This window comes from Poecilia latipinna, unplaced genomic scaffold, assembly GCF_001443285.1.
Source record: "Poecilia latipinna isolate Pla-1442-1.1 unplaced genomic scaffold, P_latipinna-1.0 Scaffold849, whole genome shotgun sequence".
Classification (NCBI taxonomy): Eukaryota; Metazoa; Chordata; class Actinopteri; order Cyprinodontiformes; family Poeciliidae; genus Poecilia; species Poecilia latipinna.
The window spans coordinates 75,354-100,438 of NW_015113465.1; the positions used below are offsets into that span (position 1 = coordinate 75,354).

The 25,085-nt window shown below is 39.5% G+C and overlaps 1 protein-coding gene across 1 annotated transcript in view; it reads right to left on the reverse strand.

Moving 5' to 3' along the window:
• LOC106956848 (ephrin-A3-like) overlaps positions 1-22,781 on the reverse strand; it is a 95,291-nt gene extending 72,510 nt beyond the window's left edge. The window contains exon 1 of the mRNA XM_015047914.1: positions 22,166-22,781. Within this exon, the coding sequence (XP_014903400.1) occupies positions 22,166-22,275 (110 nt within the window). The 5' untranslated portion in view covers positions 22,276-22,781. The remainder of the gene's footprint in view (positions 1-22,165) is intronic.
• Positions 22,782-25,085: the final 2,304 nt, after the last annotated feature.

A 25,085-nucleotide genomic window follows, 5' to 3' on the forward strand; every position in this document is an offset into this window, starting at 1 on the left:
GGAGAATGATAAACCCTTTTTTTGGGAAACATGGGGGCAGGATAGCAGTAGGGGCAGTTTTTTTTTTTTTTTTTTTTTTGTATTTCTCCCTGAATCACATTAGGACAAAGTTTCATATCTGCGTTTTTCAGAGAAGAAACTGGACTAATTTCTCCCTGCCGTGAGAGTCTTTTGTTTTTTTGTTTTTTTACTTTTCAAGCAATTACAACACCATTCATTCATCCCTGCTACAGGAGAAGCGTAGAGGAGAAGGAGTGGACACGCACCGGGCTGGACGGATAATCGACTACCTCGCCAACAAGCCTCAGTACGTGATGCTGCATGTCTGAGGTGGTCGTCTACAGCACAGGAGCTCCTCAGGGAACGATGCTCTAACCTTTCCTCTTCACCCTTCACACACATATAACTGCATGTACAACACCAGCAGCTGTCATCTCCTGAAGTTCTTGGACAACTCAGCCACTGCTAGCCGTGAGTCTGAGGAGAACGACCTGCAGTCTAAGTATGTCATCAGGGATTTTGTGGACTGTTGTGAGGGCAACGATCTTTGCTTAAACTCTAAACGTTTGGAGAAACACACACCGCTCAACATTCAGGGCTCAAACATTGACTTTGCGGATGCTTTTAAGACTCTGGGAGTTCATTAAAACATCCCTGAGTGTCATTTATTACCATTATTTAAGAGTGTAGAACCCTGCAGTTTATCATTTTCCTGTCACTTAAATTCACTTTATGTATTTGTATTTTTTTTTTTTACTTTGTACTCTAAATGCTATTCGACTGTGCGCCATTATTTTGTGTCTGCTGCCATAACAAGTTAATTTTCCCACCAATGGATCAATAGCGTCTACGTCTGCCTCTGGGACTTTTGTACCTGCAACAAGAGATTTTATTTCATTTTGAATGATCTACTTATAGAGTACTATGAATATTATCTGCCAGGGTTCCTAAACAGTCATACTAGAAGTATTGTGATTGTGTATTTTTATTTTTTACTTTGTATTTTTTGCTAGGATTCCCTTAAAAAAAGAATAGGTTTTTAATGTCTTATTTTTTTATCCTGGTAAAATGAAGGTTAAATAAAAAAATGACTGACTCGCACAGGCGTCAGAATCAAAATGAATGGAAACAGGATCTTCAGATTATATTAAACAATTAGATTACATGGAACTTGACTGTTTTTAAAACTATTTATCTCCTTAATTCAGCAAAATCTGTCTAAACAGAGAAGAGAAAAAGCTTTGAGAATCATCTGTCTTTTTTGCAATGTAAAGGTAAAATAATAAATCTCAAAACTAAAGAGAAACCTCCTCTAAATAAACCAAAGTAAAAAGCCATTTTGTTTTTTTTTTATCAATTTAGACTTTATTTTTTAGAAAATAAAATTGACTATGGCAACTCAAACTTAATTCCATCATTAACTTAAATGTTTCCATACAATTCCAGACTTTTCCAGACTCTGTAGGAACTTTGCTAAATGAAAGTATTTTTGAGAGTTTCCAGATGGAGATTTGAAAAAAAAGAAAGAAAGTAAATAAATAAATAAATAAATAAAACTTTGGACTCACTAAATCAAATCTAATAAAGGAAAAATGAACCAAAGACGAGGACGTAAAATGAGAAGTACAGGAGCAGTAAGAAAAAGAAATGTTTCACAAGTTCATTGCATTATTTAACTGGAGTTAATCAAGACTGATTTCAAATATGGAGGAGGAGGAATTGCACACTTATGCAACATTATTTACTTAATAATGTACAGTTTTATTCAATAAATAAAACACAAAATCCCAAACAAGTTTTGTTCTTTTTTTTCTTTTTATCAACTAATGAGAATTAAATGACGAATTCAATCATATCTGAGAAGTAATCAGAGGATGATCCAGATGTTTTTCTTTTACTTTTCCAAAATAACACAGATTTTGTTGTTTATTCAGCCGAAATAAATAATCTATTATTTGTCGACTTTGCCTGTTTGGGATAATGATCACCCAGAGACAGATGCTACTTCTGAGTTAAACTGCTGAAGTCGACTGCTGAGCTGGGAAAGCGTTTCTCAGAACGACTGCAAAGCGTTGCGATGCAATTCCTCCCTACAGTTTCACACCTAAGGCACCGGCTGCCAGGTGAGACTCGGTTTCATTTAAACCATGTATCTGTTAGAACAGGAACCAGTAATCACAGCAGAACACAGGCAGAAAAAACCCCAGAAAAACCACTTCTGTACTCTGTTAAACCGAGTCACTTGAGAAATTACCAGACGATACCCTGCGCACAGTTACAGCGGGAGTAAATGTTGACAAAATATTTTTTTAAAAAAGAAGAGATTTCTTCTTTAGCAAATGGCTCACGACCCTTTAGCTGGACTCTTCTGCTCTGCTAATTACAGATTTGTTTCAGGAGTCAAACTGTGGTCTCCCACATCAAAGGCAGACGAGCTTTGAGCCATCTGCCTCCACATCAAAAACCAAGCAACTCATGGGGGAAAATGGGAGAGCGTAATATAAGATAAACACTGAAATATGCCGATGTAATGGCAGAACATGAACTTAAATGCTTTTTTAAGAGGCAGCTGGACTGAAAAAATGTTTTATTCAATGGGAAAATAAATTAAAATCTTACTAAAACACAGAGACCAAAGAAAAAATAATAAGTCCTTGTCCTCATTACTACAATGCAACATGCAGAGAAGCTTTGATCATTAATCAAACACAAGAAAAATCATTACTAATAAATGTTGTGTGTTGCACAAGCAGAAGGCACGAGTTGGTATGAGACTTACAATTTTCAAAAAAAACTTTAAATAAAACTGTAGACGATTTGAAATAGAAAAGAAACTATTAGTTACAGGTTTTCCTCTATGGAGGAATTTTCCTGCCATAATCCAAGAGCACACATTTTCAGTCTGAAAATGCATTTTCATTTTGAAAGCAGGACTTCATGTCTTTCTTCTCAAAACTTGTAACATTTCAAAACTTCTCCTCGAACTCACACTTAGTCTCTGCCCGGACTCTCTGCTCTTGGATTATGGCAGAAAAATTCCTCCATATGCCACTGCTAAAATATTACTCCATATTGATGATTAAATATATAGCAATGTGGCCTATAAAATGTATTTACTCTTGAGATTTAATTTGCACCAGGGCAACAAAAAAAGACATTCAGGACAGACAGGAAAGCGCACAAACACATTCATACCAAAGTGCAATTTGTCACTTTTGGCCTGCCAGAGTACCAGGAAAAAACCCATGCATGCATGTGGAGAACAAGCAAACGCCACACAAAAAGACAATATAATTTCAATTACCTAGACATTTAAAAAGCCAGTTTTGGGAGCAAAAGTTAATTAGCTTATCCTACTAAGTAACTGATTGAAGAATGAAAAATGCAAATGCAAGACACAAATAAATGTAATTTAAGCTCTAGAATGAAAAATCTATACACTATTAAGAGCTAAAATTCTGATCATTAAGTTTAAAACCATACAAAATTTGTCCAGTTTGTTAGACTGGACAAGGTCTAACGGTTGTCCAAAGCAAGTCCTGCATGTTGCTCCCTGGTAGCAACTCTGTGGTAGCAACCAGGGATGGTAGGAAAACCTGTAACTAATAGTTTCTCTAGTCTAACAAACCCAGAAACAGTGTAAGGAAGCAGCATGAGAGTAGAGAAAATGAAGACAAAACAACACACAGGAGGGACAAACCAAACAGATCAGATTCAGAAACTGAAATCTAGGGAGGTCAGAACAGGAAATAATGCAAACCTCAGAACACGGCCGCCGCCTCGAAGGCCGTTTTCTTTACACCTCACTGGTGTTGACACCAGTTTGGGAAGCCAATAGCTGATTACTGTAACAATGTATGTCTGCACTTGTTTGCAGTGAAATGCTGCCTGACCAGATATTGTCTCATTGGCTCAGGTTTTCCTACCAATTAAAAAAAAAAAAAACACCAGAAATCGGCAATCATAGGCCATCATTGTGATTCACTGTATCTGTGGCGCTAACAGCATCCAGTATTACAGCCGAACAGTGGCTCATTAGACAGGAATCCAGAGCTCGTTTACTTCCTGTCTCCTCTGGTCACATTTTCATTAAAAGTGGTCAGAAAGTGAAGTTAAATGACCTCGCAGAGGGCTAGACCTATATCGAACACCTTAGATAGACGGATAGATAACAACTGAAGGTAACAGTTACATGACTGTGCTAAAAAAATCTGACCATCTGCTTGGAAAATACATAATACCGCCCCTTTAAGAGTTTGAACATATAGGATTAGCTTGGCAACACTGAAGGTTAGAATCAAGACTGATAGAACATGTAATATGATTTAAATTTCAGGTCTTCAATGACAGTGACATTTTTACACATTTCAAGTCTTATAAATACATAGGAACACCTGTATTTATGAGGTTTGGAACCACGAATCGCTAAGATTTACTTTCTTGACAGCTTCAGGGTCCCACTGGAAACACAACTGCCAATTTAAAAGGTTCAGACACCAAATATATCCTGATGAGCATTAATGCACTCAGTGAAAACTGTTTTTGCATAAGAGCAGAACTTAACATCCGCGGTGTTCTTTATTTGGACTTTTGGACGTACAACCATTCAGCAGAAAAGAAAGTAAGCTACGCTCCAGGGTTGCCGGCTCTGCAAAAACGAGCCAATAGTGCGTCAAGTGGAATTGCTCCTGCTGCGCATAAGTATTTTTGCTTCCTAAGCTGTGATTTTTTTTTTTATTATTTGGGATGTGCTCTATTAAAAAAGTTAGCAAATAGGCAAAATATCAACCAATAACTTGGAGACAAATCCAAAAAATACTGAACAGCGGATAGGTGGGGGTCCAACGTAGCTACAGACAAATTATAGCAACCCACGAAGGAAAAGACAGATGAATTTGTGTACTGTATCTTTAACGATAGCAATGAAGAATAACACTAACAAAACATCTCCACCGTAACAACAAAAAGCACAGTGGAGTGACATCACACCAAATTATAGCATAACAGTGCAATGGCATGGTGTACAGTTACAATAATGAACTAAGGTTGACAAGTTTTGATTGAAACATCCTTCCAATTAGAAAAATGAAAGCTTTCTAGCAACATAATGTCTTGTAATTTATAAATGCCAAATCACAAGTTGTTCCAACTTTCAGCTCAAGAGAATAGAGTAAATGGAGTGATGCAGTGCCGCAGATTATATTGGTAAAACCTCCACGGTTTCATTATCACCGAGGCAATCTGAGGTAAAAATACCAAAAGTTACACACCACATAAATGTTACGCATCGGCTGGGGAACTGTAATAATCTTGGCACCAATTTACCTCCCTATTACAATCAATTGACGTTAAAATCAAGACTGGTGGAACCTTTAATATGACTGAAAGTTCAGACCAATTAGTACAACTGAAGCAATTATGAAGTGCTTTGTAATTTGCAAATGCCAATTTGGAAGTCGTTGCAATTGTTCTGATGATAATTTCCAGAAAAAGAAAATAACTTTGACTCAAACTTTCAAATAAATGTTCCTATTTTATAAATCCAAATAAAGAAAAAAAAAATGCAGCTATCCGCCGTCCCTCCAATCAGAACCGAGGTGTTTCTACCAGCGTTTGGAGCTTCAAGGGAATAAAACTCCCAGCATCGGCCCTCTTTCCACAGGGGGAATCCATCTTCTGCAGCTGCCGTGTGCGTGTCACCCCTGCTATTCCAATAATACACAACAACCCCGGGCTGTGTGTGTTATTCCCCTGGCTACATCATTTAACTCTTAACAATGTGCTTCTCTGGCTGTTCTCCGAGTTCACCCCGCCTCCTCGTTCTTTTTTTGGTTCCCGTTCTTTGGGTCATTTGTGTCTTACATTAGTTATGTTACGTGCAGCTTATTAGCGGCTCTTCTCCTTCCCTCTCTGCTCCATCCATTTCAAACACACACACACACCCACACCTACACACACACACACACACCAATGACATCCGTAATTCCCTCTCGGCTCCTTTTTGCTGTAGATCCCAACAAAGATGACAAGCACTCAGAGGGATTTCAGGGTCCTGCCACAGTGGCAAAAAAAATGTGGTGCAGGATTGCATTTAGATAGATTAGATTAGATTAGATAGATATTCTTCTTCCTGCCACACCATTAATATTCTCCATACACACTCTTCCTCTCCTCTTCATACGAATATCCCCTTCGTCCCCCTTTTGCAAATACTCACTTCCACACACACTCTTTCGCTGCCTTCACATATCAGCGCTGCTTTATACTGTATCACCCTCCCACATCTCTTCTTTTTCCGAGTATTTCCCTCCAACCCCTCTTTATTCCTCTCTCCTTTCGGTTATTTTTTTTTTGTCGCAGTTTTTCCCTTTTATTACCTCTTCCTCCTGGGAAGTGGCACAGAATCCCTTTAAGTGCAGCAGAAGCAAATCTATTCATCGCACCCAACCTATATCCTTACCTTATAATGAAAGACATACAAACAGGCTGCAAGGAAAGATCACAGATTCTTTTCATGTGTTTTAAACTGCAACAGAAAGCAATCTGCGTGTGCAATTGGTCTGGGGCTGCATCAAGGTGTGCCAGTGTTTAAGCAGTTATCGTTTCAAAACTGCCTTCATCCCGTTTCCGTGGATTAAAGCCTTTCAACAAGATGCCAGAGAAAAATACCAATGTAACCAGAATTCCCTCCACTTTATTCACAGTTCAAGTGAATGAGATTTATGACACAAGACCTTTTCAAGTCCATTATGTGTCCAAATTTGAAACAACCCGTCAACTTAAACTCCTCTTTCTCTCGCATGTAACTCCAGTTCTTTAACTTCAGATTACGCTTCCAGTGAGGTACATTTTTTAAACTGTTGTGTAGTCAGCTTTTTAACTCCCAGTTTTCAAACCAATTCTCTAAATACATACCTCTTTTCATCACTGAGAAGACAGCCATGGATAAGAACAGGAGAACGGTTTCGCTTTAGTTTAGTTTCAAATTTAAGTTTGTTTTCAAAGCGCAATTTCGTGGGTCGGACCAAGAATCTGCGGATAAGTTTCTTTCAGCTTTGTTTATTGCTTCCCTGAATCATAACCAGGAATAGTGAGGCTATAATGCAAGTTTATGTATTTCTCTAAGCTCTGACCCATTTATCCTGATTATCATAACCCTGACAAAATAAAAAATAAATAAATAAATGTGAACCAGGCTTTTCATTAGAGAGAATAAAAGTTTTGAATCCAACATCAAATCAAAGAATTTCAATTTTATCTCCAATTTGTGCATCACTACATTTGTTCCAACCTTCAACTTTTTATTAAACTAAAAAAGAAAAAGCATAAAAATGCATCTTGTGGGTTCATGTGTATGTAGACTGTAAATAGAGGGAAATCTTAGTTTAGATGCTTTGATGAATCTATCAAAACTAGACCTGCTGATCAATAATTACAGCCGATCAATAGAAAACTGGCCAATTCCAATATCCAGCCAAAGGCTCTGTGCATTTTGAATCATGGAGTTTGTCACTGATCACAGCATAATTGGGGGAATCGGACCAATATCAATAAAGTCTCTCAGTCCCACAAATCAAACAAATCTAGTTTGTAAAAACAAAACAGAAAGAAAGCTTATGGAAGGAATATTTCAGAAACAATGTGTTCTACTCTGATTGCTTAAAAAAAAGCTTAATGAAAACAAAAAGGGGGACAGATGACGGGCTCACCCAGAGTGCCAGTAATTATAACGAATGCAACTGTGTCCAATAGGCGAAGGGATTTCCAAGCAACGAGGCGACATGTGTGATCCCCTCTTTCAGTAGCTGCGCTAATGAATGATGAAGCAAATGGAGGTAAATGGGCGGCAGGGCCCATCCTCCGCCAACGCGCAGCAATGCGGTTGAGCGCAGCAGTCTTCTGGGACTTCCCATTGACTCCACGCAAGGTGAGAACGGAGCGGGAACAGAAGGCTGAGCGAAAAACACTTCCAACAACGCGGCAGGAAGTCACGGAGAGCTGCTGCTGCTGCTGCTGCTGCAGAAGCCGTGCAAGCTCTGACCGAAAGAGACAGAAAGTTCCAAGATGCGCAGACAGAATCGTTACTCCGCTTTCACGGACAATCAATCAAACAAGCGTGCACGCACAAGCGCTCTGAACGAGTCTGACAATAAGATGTGAAAATACCTGAAATGCCAACTAACAGCAGCCGGGCAAACACAGGAGTGAAAGCACAGCAGGACATTGATATTCTATACACCCACACACAGCATGGCGAGGAGCCGGGCTCTTCTATTTGCTTTTCCCACTTTTTACGCACTAGTCTAGATGCAGGCTGGTGCTGCATAGAAGGCGTCCTTTTAAATGATGCAGATAATCAATTTTCTGACATGTGCCGCACACACAAATCTCGCTATTGCACCGCTTAGAGTCAGAAAGTGGGTTTTACCTCGCCTGCAAACATAAGGACGTGTCTGAAATAACTCGGCACATTAAAAAAAAAAGAAGCACATTGATGCAGGCTGTGGAAATGTGCTGCTTTCTATCTCTGTGTTAATACCGTTCAAAATCATCCCTCTACAAGCCCCACATATAAAATAAAAAAGACTGCACTGTAGAGCCATTCCTACTGAACCACCACCCACAGGGGAAGGAAGAGGAAAGGATTCTCCTCCTACACCTCCGCTGACGGAGGATGCCGTCACGTATTGCCCGTATAAATCAATGACTGATAACACTGGGAAGAGAATGTGGGGGGGGGAATCCATGTGTGAGCATAGAGACATGATTATGCATGCGCCGTAGCTCATGTATTAACCATAACTGAATTTACACATCAAGGCGGTGAGCGAATTCCCGGACAGATTTTTGATGCGGACCAACACGAGACTTGCTTAAATGATGAGGTGGAAGATGTGGGGCAGAGGATGAAAAGGAAGGAGTGTGATATCACAGTGTTACTTCTGATCTGCTGACTGCAGATTATACAGTGGATTATGTAAGTGTAGAGATGTGGGGAGGGGGGTGGGGGGGGTTGCATGCAAGCATGACTTTGCAAAAACATTGCTGCAACTTTCCCTCACCCAGCTGATTCTGTTAGGATGCCGATAAACACAAAGCTATGAAATAGTATTTGCGCCGTTACAGATTTCCAGTTTTGTGCTTGAGGAGGGAGTGGGCTGCTGCTGCTGCTGCTGCTCTCTGTGTAGAGATGATCCAGTTCCCAAGTTCAAGGGGAGTCGTTCCTTTGCACAGTCACCATATGCTTGTTTAGTATGAGCGACCGGTGCACAGTTTCCCTTTGCAAAAATAACTAAAACATAAAAACTTTGTAAGCGTTTCCAGCATAAACTGACTTTTACTGCAGTGAATTATAACAAAGATTGAACTGGAATGTTTGTGGCAGAAATTAATTCTGTCTGCATGACTGGTTTGACTATATATTTTTGTTATTCTTTAAACCGCAAAAATTAAGAGACCACTTAAAATGATCGGTTTCTCTGATTTTACTTTTAATTTGTGTATGTTTGAGTAAAATGAACATTGTTCTTTTATTCTACAAACTACTGACAACATGTCTCTGATATTCTAAGCAAAAATGTATTTATTTGCAGAAAATGAGAAATGGTTAAAATAACTAAAAGATCTTTCAGACCTCAAATAATGCAAAGAAAACAAATTGGTATTCATTTAGAAACAACGATACTAATGTTTTAACTCAGTTCAGAAACCAATATTTGATCAGCATTTGGTGGAACAACCAGGAGGTTTTCAATGGGGTTCAGCTCTTCATTTTTTCCAGAGCTGAATATTTACTTAGACAATGAAAAGTAAAAACAAAACAAAAAAACGATAAAGATAATAAGCTATAAAAAGTGCTTATTTCCACTCTACAGACAATCAGCTGCAAGGAAAATAAATGCAACTCCTGGATTGAAACGCTACCCAGCATCAAGGCGTTTCTGTTTTCCAGCTGCATTTTCTTTAAAATGTTTCCATGAATAGATTGGAGTTACGTTCCACATTAAAATCCACCAGAAGGTGAATTCATCGACACATTTTTGTTTGATTAGCTTATGATCTGTGATCACACACTGTTGTGGGACGTTGCCAGTTAGTTGGGCTGATGAATGAACTGTCTGAGGAAACTCAGAGAGGAACTCGTATTTGTGTAAAAGATTTTTAGGGAAAAGTAATTAAATATGCAAAGATGAGGACTAATCTTTAGATTAACTTAATTACTTATTTGTTACAGTCAAAGTTTATGGATTTTAGTCTCATTCTACTCCAAACTTTTGGGAGACAAAAATAGTTATTGAGATTTGGAGGCAAATGAGCGCCACTGGTCTTACTGGGAAACATCCCAGTAAAGATATTGGACTGGGACATTTCACTGTGTCCACTTTGCCAAGTTGGGTGGTTTGTCCAACAGTTTGACATGAAATAAAAAAAAAAGCTCTGGTTTTCTTTAAAACTGATAGTTTAACCCAACATCTGAAACTAAAAAAGAATTTTAATTCTGGCAGAAATCTGCCTCGGTAATTGGATATAAAAAAAAAAAAAAGGGAAGTCGACTCATGCGGAAATCGAACCGAGCCGAGTCAATGACAGACTGGAGCTGGAAACCGACTTTAATAAGTTGACAGGACTGTCTGACATGAGACACGATGAGATTACTTTCTCACACAATCTTCCATCCACACGATTTTAAGCCCTCCTCGTCTCTCCGGTTTAATGGAAAAGGAAATTAGAAAAAGCAGTCAGATGTCTGATACAATGCGTCAAATATTAATTCTAATTTCATTTTTAATATTGTGTCACAACCCCAACTTGGGCCAGCATTTAACTCACACGGCTGGATCCGACCTTTAACCTAGAGACACTCTCTCTGTCCAGGTCACTTCAGACTTTATTCTAGACGAAACAAAACTATTTTCCCCCTCACCTCAGGGTGACAATTCCTGAAATTTTTTTTTATTTTTTTTTTCACTCTGCTTGTTCGTTTATATGAAATCTGCCACCAGTTTTCTGAAAAGTGATTTCAAACTCAAAACTTTTACAGACATTAGCATTTAACATCCCCAGTGAACATGTTTAATTAGACTTTTCTTTAAGATTGTTTTCTTATATATGCTGAGTATGCAAGAATGGAAAACATTTTTTTTTTAATTTGTCAAGATTGGAATGTTGCGTTTTGTCTTTTTTTTCTTTAGAGTTGAGGCCCAAATTATCTTTAAATTAACATTTTTATGTTTCCTCTGACTGGAAGTAATATTAAGCTTTTGGAGCTTTTTAACCTGAATCTGAAAGGGAATTGGTAAAGTTTTTTTTTTCTTGTTTGTTTTAGTCACATTTTGTTTGTTTCCTCTTAGATTTGTTGTGATCTTGTGGCACTTTAATTGAGCAATAATTAAAAAAAAACACAAGAGTTAAATTAATTTTTGCATTTATTATAAATAAGTTTCGCTCCTCAGAGAGACCAATCACTCTTTAGAAAAACTTTGATGGGTTAATTAAATGGAGTAACTCCTGAACTTTAAAGTAATCTAACAGTTTGATATCTACATCAGATGATAGAGGAATAATCACAAGACAGTTTGAGAATTGCATGCTCAATTCATCTCATCATATAATACGGATGAGCTTTAATGTTTTGCACAAGAAAATACACTTCTGTTGCTGCCAGCAGGAAAAGTTCTCCAAGTTTCAAATGCATAAAACTTTCAAGCTTTAAAGACTTTGGTGTTTCAGTTGAAGGGGATTGAAACTTTTCCATAAAAGGAAAAAATTAAGAATCAGCTACATTAACTCATTAAAGGCAGCTCCTGCTGCTGCTGAAGGGTCAAATTAGAGACATTTCCATTTTCTTCAAATAGTCTTATTACAGGAACGACGGCTGCCAGAGGCTCTCAGAGTCTTCACGTAATTACGTCTTCAAAAGGAAAAATCTCAATTGTAACACAATATCTAATTATTAGGACTGCTCATATCAAAAACTGCCCTCCCACAGAAGGAAAAAGTGGAGCCGAGTAATCCACTAAGCTGTGTGGACAGTTCCCACTGCTCCTCACGCCGCTGCATTAGAGGGAAGACCCGTCACGCCTAAACACCTGAAGGGTCCGAACAGAGAATAAGATATGACAGAGAACTAACTTTGATCCTCTCCCACTGCTTTTTTTTTTGTTGTTGTTTTTTTAAACTAGGGGACGCCGATAACTCTGAGCGAAGCAGTCGGTGCGAAACGCCACCTCTGCAGCCGCAGCTCAGAGGCGGCCTTCTGCTTTAATAAAAAAACAGATATATTTATTCTCACCGGGCGCTGAGCCTGCCAGATCGTTTTTCCAGCCAATGTACCATAAAAAAAGACCCATTTCCCAAATAATCAAACTCCAGCCAGTGACCGTCCCCCTATCAACACCTTTGATCTTTTTCCAACATGGCAGCCATTTTTATCATTGCAGCAATGTAATTTCCCAGTGGGAAGCCGGGCCGCTGTGGTGCTGGCTCCCAGAATAATGTACTATGGAGCCACCATTTGGAAGTTGGAAGGACCCTCTTTTTGTAGGAAGCATTTGCATTCAAATCATTGAGTCTAAAATTGGTTCTACCTGTCTGGGATCAGTACCATCTCCTGTGGGTTCCCACCGCCTGTTAGCCGCGGTTTTCATAACCTTTGAGAGTGGAAATGCTAATGTCTTTTGATGGGCAGACTACATTTTTCCTTCATCTGGGTTAGCTGTTGGATGAGTACCTGGGCAGCTTTCCATCAGAGCTTATGGTCAGTTTATAATGACACCGAACCAGTCAGGTCCTTATATTAATGCAAAGATGGACGGGAACCAGAGAGGAGTAAGAGACAGAAACATTAAACAAAAGATTGAATCTTAACAGATTAATAACCAAAGCTTCTATGGTTTATTTAGGTTCCATTATGCTTAAATGTAAATTATATATACAGCTCTGGAAACATGAAGAGAGCTGTATAATCCACTAAACCCATTGAAAACCTCCTGGTTCTTCCACCGAATATTAATTTCTGAACTCTTCCCAAGTTAAAGCATATTTTTGTTTCTAAATATTTCTTGTTTTCTTTGCATTATTTGAAAGCACTGCATCTTCTTTCATTATTTTGACCATTTCTCATGTTCTGCAAATAAATACAAGGTTTTTGCTTGGATTTCCAGAGACATGCTGTCAGTAGTTCATGGAATAAAAGGACAAAGTTGGTTTTACTCAAACATAAACCTATAAAGAGTAAAATCAGAGAAACTGATCGTTCTAAGTGGTCTATTTTTTTTTCTGTGTATTTATGCATTTTGACTATTTGCAGATTTCAATTTCACAACCTAAAATTTGCAGCTGCAATCTAGCACTTATAACAAAAAAAGGCCGTTTCATTCAATGACTTGATAAAATATTTACTCCATTTTACAGATTCCTTCATTTGTTGCCTTTTTTCTGCAACCCTAAATAAAAGTAAATAATAGACAAAGATAAACTGATACAAAGTACAGATTTCAAATTATGATTTTATTACCCAAGGGAAAAAAAAAACTTTCCAAACTAACTTAACCCTGTGTGAAAAAGTTGAAAGAATTAAATGTGACCTTTGGGATTTAGCTATACCTGATTATTGCCAAACATGCAGAACTAAGAAATAGTTCAAGCAAAACGATGTAAGGCAACACACAGTGCCCTAAAGGACTTCAAAAACAAGTTTCAGAATGGAAAGTTCTGCAAATCCATTTTATTAAAGGTTTTAACACGCAGTAAATGGACCAGGAATCAAACCGAAGACAAAGGCGTGGAGGACAGCAGCCTCTGCATCTGCATCTCTACCACTGAGCCACGTGGCGCAAAACCTTTCCTAAAGCTTCAGGATTCCAGCAAACCACAAACGGAGAAAACATGAAGCGGCGCTGAACCTTCCCAGGAGTGGAAGGAGAAACATCTGAAGCATTACGAGCCTCCCTTGCTTCCGTTAAGGTCAGTTGTCGTGATTCAACGATAATAAGGAGGATGGGTAAAAATAGCAGCCATGTGAGAGGTCCAAGGTGAGAAGCACTGCTGACCAAAAAGAACAAAAAGATCGATCTTAAATCCCACTGAGATGCTTTGGGATGACCTTACAGTAGCTGTAAAAATTCCTCTAATGTCCCTGAACAAAAATAAATAAATAAATCTGCATTAAAATGGGTGAAAATGTCTCTGCAGCAAGTTGGTCATTGTCTTCCTTTGCAATTCAGCTTGATTCTCATCTCCCTTCGGTGTCCAGCTGCTCTGGGATTATTGCTCTCATTGAATTTATTTTTTCCTGTTGAATTTCATCCGATTGGCGAACAGAATGAGGAGTTGTGAATAGGGGTGCACCAATTTATAGGCCAGCCGATTTATCGGCGATCGGCTGATTTTTTACATGTGAAGTTGATCTCATCCACTGATCTCATCTAAGAATCGACCACTGTCCTGACAGATAGACCAGCCCACGAAGTCAAACATTAGCTTCATGCAGGGTTGCATAATCGGTGAATGCCGTTTTCATGACTCACTTTTTATATAAACTAAGGTTAAACTATTTAACATCATATATTTATGTAAACATAACGCAGCGATACACCTCAGCTGGATGTGTGGCCCCGGTGGGAGGAGAGAGTGAGACGCAGCGACTTGTATAAATGTGTTTGACTTGAAGAAAAAAGTTCAGTTTGTGAAGTGGGAAAATGCCATCTATGGCAAAAGATCTGCAGCTGAGCTTCTGCTCACCATAAAATATACATGATGAGCTCGACTAGAGCAGGAGGAAAGAGGGGAATCCCTCCTGGTTATGAAAACTGAATTTTAATCCACGATGTTCTGGATTGAATGCCCCATTTTACTATTGTTTAGAAGTCACATTTGCTTTAAAGGCGCCTCCTTGTCATCTAAGCTTACCTCGATGTTTTGGGTTTTTTTTTTTAAACGTCAGATGCTGCAGCCATAACCAGAACTAGTTTGACATAAACACACTTGTGGCCTCCGAGGAGCTCCAAGCCCACAGGAGTGACTGACAAGCCCTTCATAATCAATTCACAAGCATGTCGATCCGAGGCAACACTTGATCCGAGCTCCCCGACCCGAGCTCCAAATGCTTCATGGCAATTTACTGACACTGCAAAATCTAATTAAAAATGCATTTAGAAATTGATTACCTTTCGCGCCCAGACTGATTGTTGCTCAGAAAGCAACGTGGTTATGTTTTTGTTCTGCTCGGGGTCAATTCACCTTCCCATACCATAGAAATGCATTGATCTGCTCGGCTGCTTTTCGGCCCATGCAAACCATTAAAAATACTCTGAGTTTCTCCATCAAGTTGTGTCACTAATAGCAAATATGAAGAGCAGCAGACTGGAAAGCTAATCTGAATGTGGTTGGATGTAGTTAATCTGCGCGTTGGCATTAGCGTTAGCAGTTAGCATACAAATGTTTAAAACACAAACTCTGCTTTCCATTTGTCTGAATAGTTTGGATCTTGTTGTAGTTTTGCTCAATTATAAAGTTGGAAAACAAAGAAATCGCTTATACTCAAAAACAAACAAGCTACTATTAGCATAACAAGCTAATGTAATGTATTCCTGTAATTTCTATACATTGAAGAATAATGGGACAGACTCAGATTAGGAATTGTATTTTGTTTGTTCTTTATTTAATGGGTCTCAATAAAAAAGCTTTTTATGGATCATACATTGCATTGAGATACAAACTCTCAGAGATATAAATGAACAGCTCATTAGTGTCACCATGACTACACTTCATACATGTGGCAGCCATTTTGGATTTTGAGGTTGGGGTTAGTGGGAAATGTCACACTTCCATAGTTCAATGGGTGTAACAGTTTTCTTCCTTCTTCCATAGCAAACTTTGGGTAAGAGACTTTTAGGTCATGAAGTGTTGGAATGGGTTTTATTTTCATCTATTTGCTTTATCATGATCGGTATTGTTTTTATCTGTTATAATAAAATATATGCTACACTCATTTGAAACATCTGCCAACATACCCAGGTCTGCTCATCCAAGCACGTTCACACTAAAATCAGACGAGAAAAACGTCTGTAAATGTTCGGGCCATCACAGGTCCTACAGCTGACTGCTGCTGCTGTTGATGTAAATTTCATTCCTGCACATTCAGGCAAGTACAACTTTAATGGGAAGTGTGGAAGAGAAACTCGTGTTCTGTATAAATAACACAAAGTGTAAACTGAACATCTACAAAGACCAAGACTTCTGGAAAACGGCAGAAACAAAATCTTACCGAGGATTTCTGATCTAGTTTCTTGAAATAAGACAAAACTAACTTGCAAGTAACTTTTTAGAAAAGCTTCTTTTAAGTAAATGATTTCTTAATATTGATTAAAAAGCTCTAGCTACACTAGCAGATTATTTCATGTACATCATAGAAGTAGGTTAATAAGCTACCAGTGCAACTGGTACTTTAGTAGCAGTCGTGCTTTAGACATTGTTATGCAAGATATTTTGAAAAAACTAAATATTTGAGATTTCCTAATTTCTTTTTTTTTTTTTTTTTTTTTTTAGAAATGTTCTTTTGCCTAAGTGCTCGGTTACATTGTTGTTTTTTACATTAAAACTGAAATAAAATCACAATTAAGATTTGACAGAACTAAAAAAAAAACATTTGACAAATCTGTTAAAACTAAAAAACAGAAGCTAGCTGTATGAAACATCTAACTTCCGTTTGGCTGTTTGAGACGCCGCCATTGTGCAATGGAAAACATCAAATGCCAATAAATAGGATGCATTTGTATGCAAAATTGCAGAGAGCCCAGAGACGGAGCTGTAGACGGACAAACGTCCATGTAATCAGGTTGCAAATCTGCTTGTACCGTCTGTGCCAAGGCGTGTGGGGCATGAGGGGCAAGCGGATGGCTGAAGCTATTGTCTCCAAGCGCCGGTCCACATGATTGACCCAGCCGGTGTCCACATTAACACGGATCAACTCCTACGGGTATCATCTCCTCAGAAAACAGCTGCTCCAGCACATTCGGCCAAATAACTCAACTTCTGCATGTGGAAATAAAAAAATACAAATACAAATGCTCTTTGTTCTGCCTTTCTGACTTGTATCCAACTCAATCAATGTTCTGCTAAAGAAAAGAAAAAGAAAGCTTGCCAACTCCTTCCCATTATGCGCTGTAAAACATTTCCCCATCTCTTAAATTTTCATCCTGCAACCCCTTTAATATCACTTAGCGTACTTCCTGTTGTATCTTGATAATAGTTCCCTTCAGTGCAGCTCAGATTTTCTCCATAAGCCATCAGCTTTCCATTCTCCCAAGGGAAACCACCTCCAGCTACCGCTTGGTCAAACCTCCGAGATACACCCGCCTGCCAGTTAATGAGCCTGTTTAGAAAGACGGCACCTCCAATAAACATTGATCACAAAGCCTAAATTCCAAGCACTCCGGGGGAAGCCATTTGTCAAGGTGATAATTTATTTTCCAGCACTAGATATGGTGTGTCGGGACTTGGGTTGTTTTCATCAGGCGAGCTGGGGCTCTGACAGACACCATTTCAGGTCCAAATCAGGGTCATAATGTGCAGAATGAAACACACAGAGCTGTAAATCACTCAGAACCAGCCGCAAATAGCTGAAAAGCTCACCTTCCAGTTGCTGAGTGGGCAAGGGAATAGTAATTTAGCAAGGAGATGTGTGGCACATTTCCTTTGTGCTTCGGTGTTCGGCTGAACATTAGTAGGGACACTGCGTGACTTATGGAAGGAGTAGTAGATTAAATGAAGGCCGGTCTCCTGTTTCCATCATGCTGACACGGGGTGCCCAATTACAGAGACGTGCCCCCGTGTATCCAGAGAGGCCAAGCACCTGATGGGAGGAAGTGGAAGGAGCAGGGGACACGCTGCTCGCGAGTAGGCGAGGCTACCGCAGTGCACCGCTGCTCCCGCGCTCTCTCAAGATGTTCCGCATCTCCCCCTCTAATTGGCAGATTGCCTCAGAAGCGAGATGATTTAATGGCCTGTGTGTGTGTATTTTCCTGCCTTAGTCAGCCATTAGCAGGGACATCTGTAACGAGTTGGCCGGGCGCACTGCTGAGAGCAGAAGCTGAGACCAACACTTTCTATTCGGGGGGGGGCAGCGGGGGAAGGGAGGCGGCGTGGTAGTGACAGACTTGGGCGATGATCAAAGAGCTCCGAGGCATTTCTCTGGGTTACAATAATCGAGAGATCTTGTTTGGAAATGTCCAAGGCAGCAGAAAAACCTGCAATCAGTTGTTAGATATTGTTTGCTTCCTGAAAGCGGTGTAAATCCAAACAGCGTGCTGGTTATCGATGGCGAAAGGGAAGGCTTTTTTTTTTTCCCCCCCCAAGCAAGAAATTTGCTCAAATTTGGCGCTAGCAGAACATATTAGGCGTGTGGTGTGCCTTTGAAAAACATTTGTATCTCTTGAACTTTTTGCACATTTTGTCACGCTATAACAAGAAAACATTGTATTTTGTTTTTTTTTTTTTTTGAAAGATAAAAGTAGTGCATAATATTTTGTGTGTGTTGGGCATTTAGATTCAGTTCCTACGTGTCGATGCTTGGTAGAACCACATTATGTTGCAGTTATCTCTGTAAGCTTTTCACACCTGGAGTCAGACATTTTTGCTAAAAGCTCCGTCAGATTGGATAACCAACTTCTTTTTCATGTCTTGCCAAAGATCCTGGAAGGAAATAGCTGCTGGAAGATGAACTTTCACCCCAATCTCAAGTTGTTTACACCCTCAAGTTTTCTTCCAGGTTTGTTCTGGATTTAGCGCCACCCATTTTCCCACCAAATCTGGCCTGATTCCCAGTGCCTGTTGGAGAAAAGCATCCCCACAGCATGATGCTGCCAACACAATTCTGTGAGACTGGAAACTTTTCAAAAACCTTTCAGTGTTTCAATACTGTCAGCAAAAACACAAAATCTTACTGAGTATTTTGACCCAGTTTCTAGTCCAAATATCTTAATACATTTGAAAAAAGACAAAACTAACTTATAATTCACTTTTTAGCGGGAAATCTGTTTTTTAAGTCAGTATTTCTCGAATATTAATAAAAAGTACTAGATCATTGGCAGATTTTTAAGTGAAATAATCTACCAGTGGAACTAGTACTTTTTATTTATCAGAGTTATTTACCTAAACCAGGCTCGCATATCTTGATAAAAATTTACTAGCAAGCAAGTTTTGTCCCGTTTCAAGAGTTCAAAGATATTTGCACTAGAAACGAGACAAAAATTCTTGGTAATATTTTGTTTTTGCAGAATGACAGGACGCCTGGTCAAAGACTGGAATTAGAAACGGTGGAAACTCAAAATTCCAGACGAACGGTGACAGAAATGGCAATAAAACTTAACTGAAACAGACAACAGTGGATGCTGCAGGACTTCCATGAGCTAATTTATGCTAAAATATGCATTTAAAATGTATGACTTCAGTAAATCCCGTCTGTATGACAGGATTGGTAATAAACTTCGACAAAGTTGCACGTAAACGCTGTGACAGTGCAGTTTCTGAGTGCTGTAAGGCTATCACAAGGTTGACAGCAAACGTTTACCTTCAAAAGTCACAAAAAAAAAGAAAAAAGACATCCTATAACTAAAATATCAGAAAATGACATTTTCACGGCTTCTGAGCAAACAGCTTGCCGTTAGAGCGATCCCATTTCTCGCAGCTGCGCTGAACGATGTGCTCACGGGTAAAACATTACAGCTTCAACCAAAGTTTGGCCTTAAAGGCTTCTGCTTTCTGGCTGCATATCACCACTTTCATTTCTTGCTCTCCCTCTCCTGGGCTTGTCTCCGTAACGAGGTCTGGATGACGAAGGGAGCCCCCTTTCCTGAGCGAGTGAGGCCTCAAATGGAGCTGTGGAGAAAGCTTTAAGGCCTTTTTGAAGCCTGACGGCCATCGGTATTCTTGCCGTAGCCTCGGCGGATTTCTCCGCTACCTGCAAACTGGGTCAGGTTTTGCATTATTTTAGAGATTTGTATCTCAGTGGGAGGAAAAGAGGAGCTTGTGCACATGCAGGCGTGCAGACGAAACACCTGCATTTTGTCTCCCTCCATTCTCCTTGTCTCCCTCTTTCACACATGCAATATTGAGCATAATAATATACGCACATATTTGTCACCCTAACGCATAGACATCAATTGAAAGCTGATAAATGAGCAAGCCTCATGTTGGGAAAATCATTTCAGACGGAGAATTTGCCAAAAGCCTTCGCCGACGTTGATAAGGAGCACTGATATTGATTACAGCACTCAAAAGCTGCGCGCTTTTACAGCATTTACATGCAACTTTGTCAGGGTTTATTACCATTCCTGTCATACAGAGGGGATTTACTGCAGTCATAAATCTTAAATTCATACTTTAGCATAAATTAGCTCCTGAAAGTCCTGCAGCATCCGCCGTTGACTGTTTCGATTAAGTTTTATGGCCATTTCTGTCTCTACTCGTCTCGAATTTTGAGTCACAGTCTCAAGATTTCCACCGTTTCTAATTCCAATCATTGACCGTGCGTCCTGTCAGGAGATGAACGGGGGACCAGGAGCAGATGCTGAGGGGCGACAATAATGAGACACCGAAGAAAGGTAATTGAAGAGGACAGAAAAACTGGTGAGACACCTCGGAAAAATAAGAGAGGGAAGAAAATAACCAAGTAGGAGATAGAGAGAGGAGATGTAGGAGAGGCCAGCATCTGAGGGGAATACAAATGGACAGACGTGGAGCACGGATGGAGGAGAGTGTGTGTGTGTGTGTGTGTGTGTGTGTAAAAAAAAAAAAGATGGATTCACGGTTGACTAATGAGAAGACAAAGAAACAGAAATCCACATCGATCCCTGACCCAGAGGACGACGGCTTTCGTACAGGTGTAAGCAGCCCGGATCGTCTGCAGGGGCTTACCTGAGGAAAGACACCAGACTTCTACTGGAGTCCAACAATGGGCAGGAATTATGTCTGCATGCTGAAAGCGTGGCAGGGATTCGTTCCTGCAAGTCTGAGCAGCCTTCAGTGGTTAACAACACGTCCAACTACAGGAACATGCATGTCATGTTGGAGGAGTCAGAAGGCTTTCGAAGGGACGGCCACTCCAGCAATGAAAGTCATGATACCTCATCGAACTTTCTCAATAGTGTCACCATGTAGACACACCAGGCATTACATTATGACCTAATAAAGCATCAAGGCATTTGGAGCTAACTCATTTTCCTTCTCAAATCCATTCCCAAACCAATTGGTTTGTTTGCTTACAAAAGTAACCTACAAATACCTCAAGGAACCATTTCAGGCCCCATAGTTTCTAGTAAAGCTGTTCACAATGTTCCAGAAGAGTGTCCTGATATTTGTCTGCTTTGTCTGTCAAAGACGAAATATAAGGAAATGCATCACCTATTGTTGTTTGCAGATCTATTTGGACTTGGTTTGTTCTGCAACGTGTGGCCTCATGTCCAGTTTTAAATCCTACTCAGTGATGCTCCTGTTGATGGTGTCAATCAAATCAACAATGTCTTTTCCCAGTCATTGTGTGAACAGCTACAAATATCACTGTTATTAATTTTCTACTTTGTATTTTCCTGAGAAATGTACAGTCTTGGTTCTAACTACTTAGTCCACAAAATGAACAGAAATAAAGACTTTGACTAGATCGCTCTGTATATTAAATCTATTTATTTTCCATTTTGAACTGCATGAAGTGTGGTGAACCTGTATGTTAGGAAACTACATGTCTACCAGAGCTCAAATGTGTTGTAATTGGTAACAGTAAGACTTTTCATTAAAAGATTGAAACAGAGAAGATTAACTATTAGTTTTCTTCCAGGTGTGTCCTGATTTAAGCCAAGGAGGCGGTATCTGGAGCACCACCTGCTCATTAATACTGATTTCTATATTGTTAGGAAATCTATTAAGACTTGGTTGACTTAGCAACAATTGTGCATCCACGTCAGGTGCTGTCTTTTTGTTTTTTTTGTTTTTTTTTATCAGAGATGTGGCATTAAAATTGTTTTTACAGTGTTTCTTTTTTTTCATCTCGTTACTAATAGATTTTGTGTTTTTCTTTATTATATTGTCACAAAACGCATCAGCCACAATCTTGCACACAGTTCGCAGCACAGGTGCGCACCAACAAAGAGCCGCATAGAGAGCTACTTACTGCAGGTTCGAGCTGTTCCAATACACCGCATGACGGCTGCTGGCTCTCGAAAGGTGCAAGTTTGTAAGCACCAGGGTGACGAGGCTGAGAGAAAACGTTACGAGAGCCATAATCCCTCCGGGTGCTGCTCCAACCCTGAATGGTTCCCCCTTTTTCCTTTTTTTTTTTTTTTTTTTTTTTTTTTCTTGGCTCCTTCTGTCCCAAACGACGCGTCGTTCACAACATCCCAGCGGTCAAAAGGAGCGCGTCTTCAACTTCAGCGACTTCTTCTTTCGGGATGCGTGTTCCTCAATTCAAGCCCCATCGCGACGACGGAACCCGCTCAGGCATCTTTACTTGAGCCAATTCTGCGTACTTTTAAGTCCGTCCTATTGTTTCCGAGCTCAGCGTTCATTTAAAACAGCTGGTAAAGGGGCGAAACAAGCCGCCAAATTCACATATATCGGAGTTTATTACAGGTTGGTCAGCTGTTAAAGTCACATCCGAGCCGCTGGATCTTTGCTGGGAGGTATTTTTGGGGGGTACCTGCCACTTCTCTCACTAGAAGCCGCAGCAGCAGCCGCACGCTGCGCACACAACGACACAAACCCGCCCTCTGATGGCAGAGAGGCGCGCACATGTCCGTCCGCTCATCCGCCACGCCCCCTCATCTCATGCACGGCGTGTGCATGGACTGTGTAAAATAATAATTTTCCTTCAAGTTAAAGCATATATATTTTTGCTCAAATTCAGTAAATGATTTGTAAAAGCTCTATCTGTAAGGTCTTCCCAGTCTGAACAGAGGTAAGGATTTCAACCAGTGATTGAATTTAAAATGAAAAGGAGATTATTATTATTATTTTTTTTTTTTTTTTTGGTGATTCTTTTCACAAACAAGAATGAAAAACGTCTGCGCTGCATCGCTAAACAATTAGTAATGAGATTTGAGGCTTTCTGTCGTTGCTGTCCCCAGTGACCATGTTCAGTGATGTCACACTCAGGATTTCCATATTTAAATGTTTATTAACAAAATAGTAATCATTAGCATAGTTTGATTTATTCAAGCACTTATTTGTGAAGAACAGTGAGGTTTTTCTCCACTTTGTGGCGCCTTAAGTTTATATTTTGTTTGTATTGTCTTCTTGTTGTTCTGTCTGTTTTTGTTTACTCTCAACCAGATTTGTGTCTGAATAAAAAATGATTGATTGACTGATTGATGTGAAACAACACTGCTGGCCAGAATGCTGTACACCAAGCCAAATAAAACAGACATAAAACAAAACAACTGAAACAATAAAACCAACACCTGAAGCTTTTTTTCTCCTGTTACTTTCGTGAACAAAGACATTTGGCTTCCACTAACTTTGTTTACTCTGCTTTATTTCACTTTGGATGAAGCCAATGATTGAGCTATTGCTGTCATCAACTCTCCATACTGTTGATGTTTAGCTGCATCTTTTCTAAAGAAGCTGTTGCTGCCAGTTACTCTGATTACTCTTTAGCAGAAAGTACCCCAGGCTCGGTGCTTCTCCTCTGTTTAGCTTTGGTTTTAAACGGATGAATTTGATCAAGCTGTTATTATTAACAAGACATTAACTCTATTAAATCTAACCATTTTTATTCTACACTCAGGTTTGCAACACTTTTATAGAGACTTTAGCTTCTTAACAGAAAAACTTTAGGTAGGGTAGGTTTAACAGAAGAGAGATTCCCGTTAAGGGTAAGTTATTTTGTCAAAGTATTTCTGAGAGAGTTTCGCTCTTCTGAATGTCAAGCCCGAACCGTACCGAGTTTCTTTGCCAGGATTTCACACTTACTGGGTTCGGACCGGCTGTACAAAGGGATATCTGAAAGTCTTGGCTGAATGTGCAAAGTGCAACACATACCTGACATAAATCTGATGCACATCAAGCCAAATAGTCCAACTACAGAAGCAAACACAAATTAAGAAAGAAATTCAGGTTAAATGAAGCAAACAACATTATTTCAATTGCATCAAATTGAAGAAGAATGTGCAGGAAAATGCTGAATATTTCACATTTGAAAATGCACCTGCACCTGCAGGGAGTTTAGTCATATTTTAATAAACTGGTGATTTTATTGATTACATTCTGTTCATTTAAAATACGTCCACTAAGAATGTGACCTGCAACCAGAACAGGATTAACTCCAAATGACTCAAACGTTTCGTATTTTCCTGGTTTTAGGACTATTACAGCAGTGCACATTTTGCGCCTGTGCCGCTGTAAAACACCGGTAACTTTTTTGCATTCTGTGAACATATGCACTTCTCTTCTCTTATTATCACTTCAGTGCAGCCACGCATAAAAAACAAAGCAAAATGCGCTTCCCTAATAACTTCTGGTAATTTTGAGGCTCGACCAGATTTAGCACATGTAGACAAACATACTAATTACATCCTCTCTCCTTTTGATATATCAGGGGGGGAATAAAATCCTTCCATGGCAACAAGAAAATATCTTTAAAATGCAGAACAGGCCTCACCCGCTGCTGTTTACTTTGGGATTAAGCTGAAAGAAGAGAATTTAAGACTAAAATCCTCTCTGGCTCATTATCCAAGGTTTAATCATTACGCTGTATTTACACATTGGCATGCTGTTCAAATGCTCGTCAACTGTCAGAAGAAAAAAAGAACATAATTGATACAGAAGCTGGTGGCAAATTAAGTGGATAAAAAAACAACATGATGCTGGTTAAAAGTGAATCTTCTTAGTGGATTTAAATGGAAACCAAAGAATGCCACAATGCTCATTATATCCACGTTGCTTCCAGAAAAGTGTTTGTGTGCTGAAGTCAGTCGGCGCATTCAGAAAGTCTTTTTCAAAGATTTGTTTTGTCTTATCAACCATCACCATGCTGCTGAAACAGTGGCTTTAGGATGTTGCTTTAAACAGCAAATATCACATCTTAGAGGGAGGAA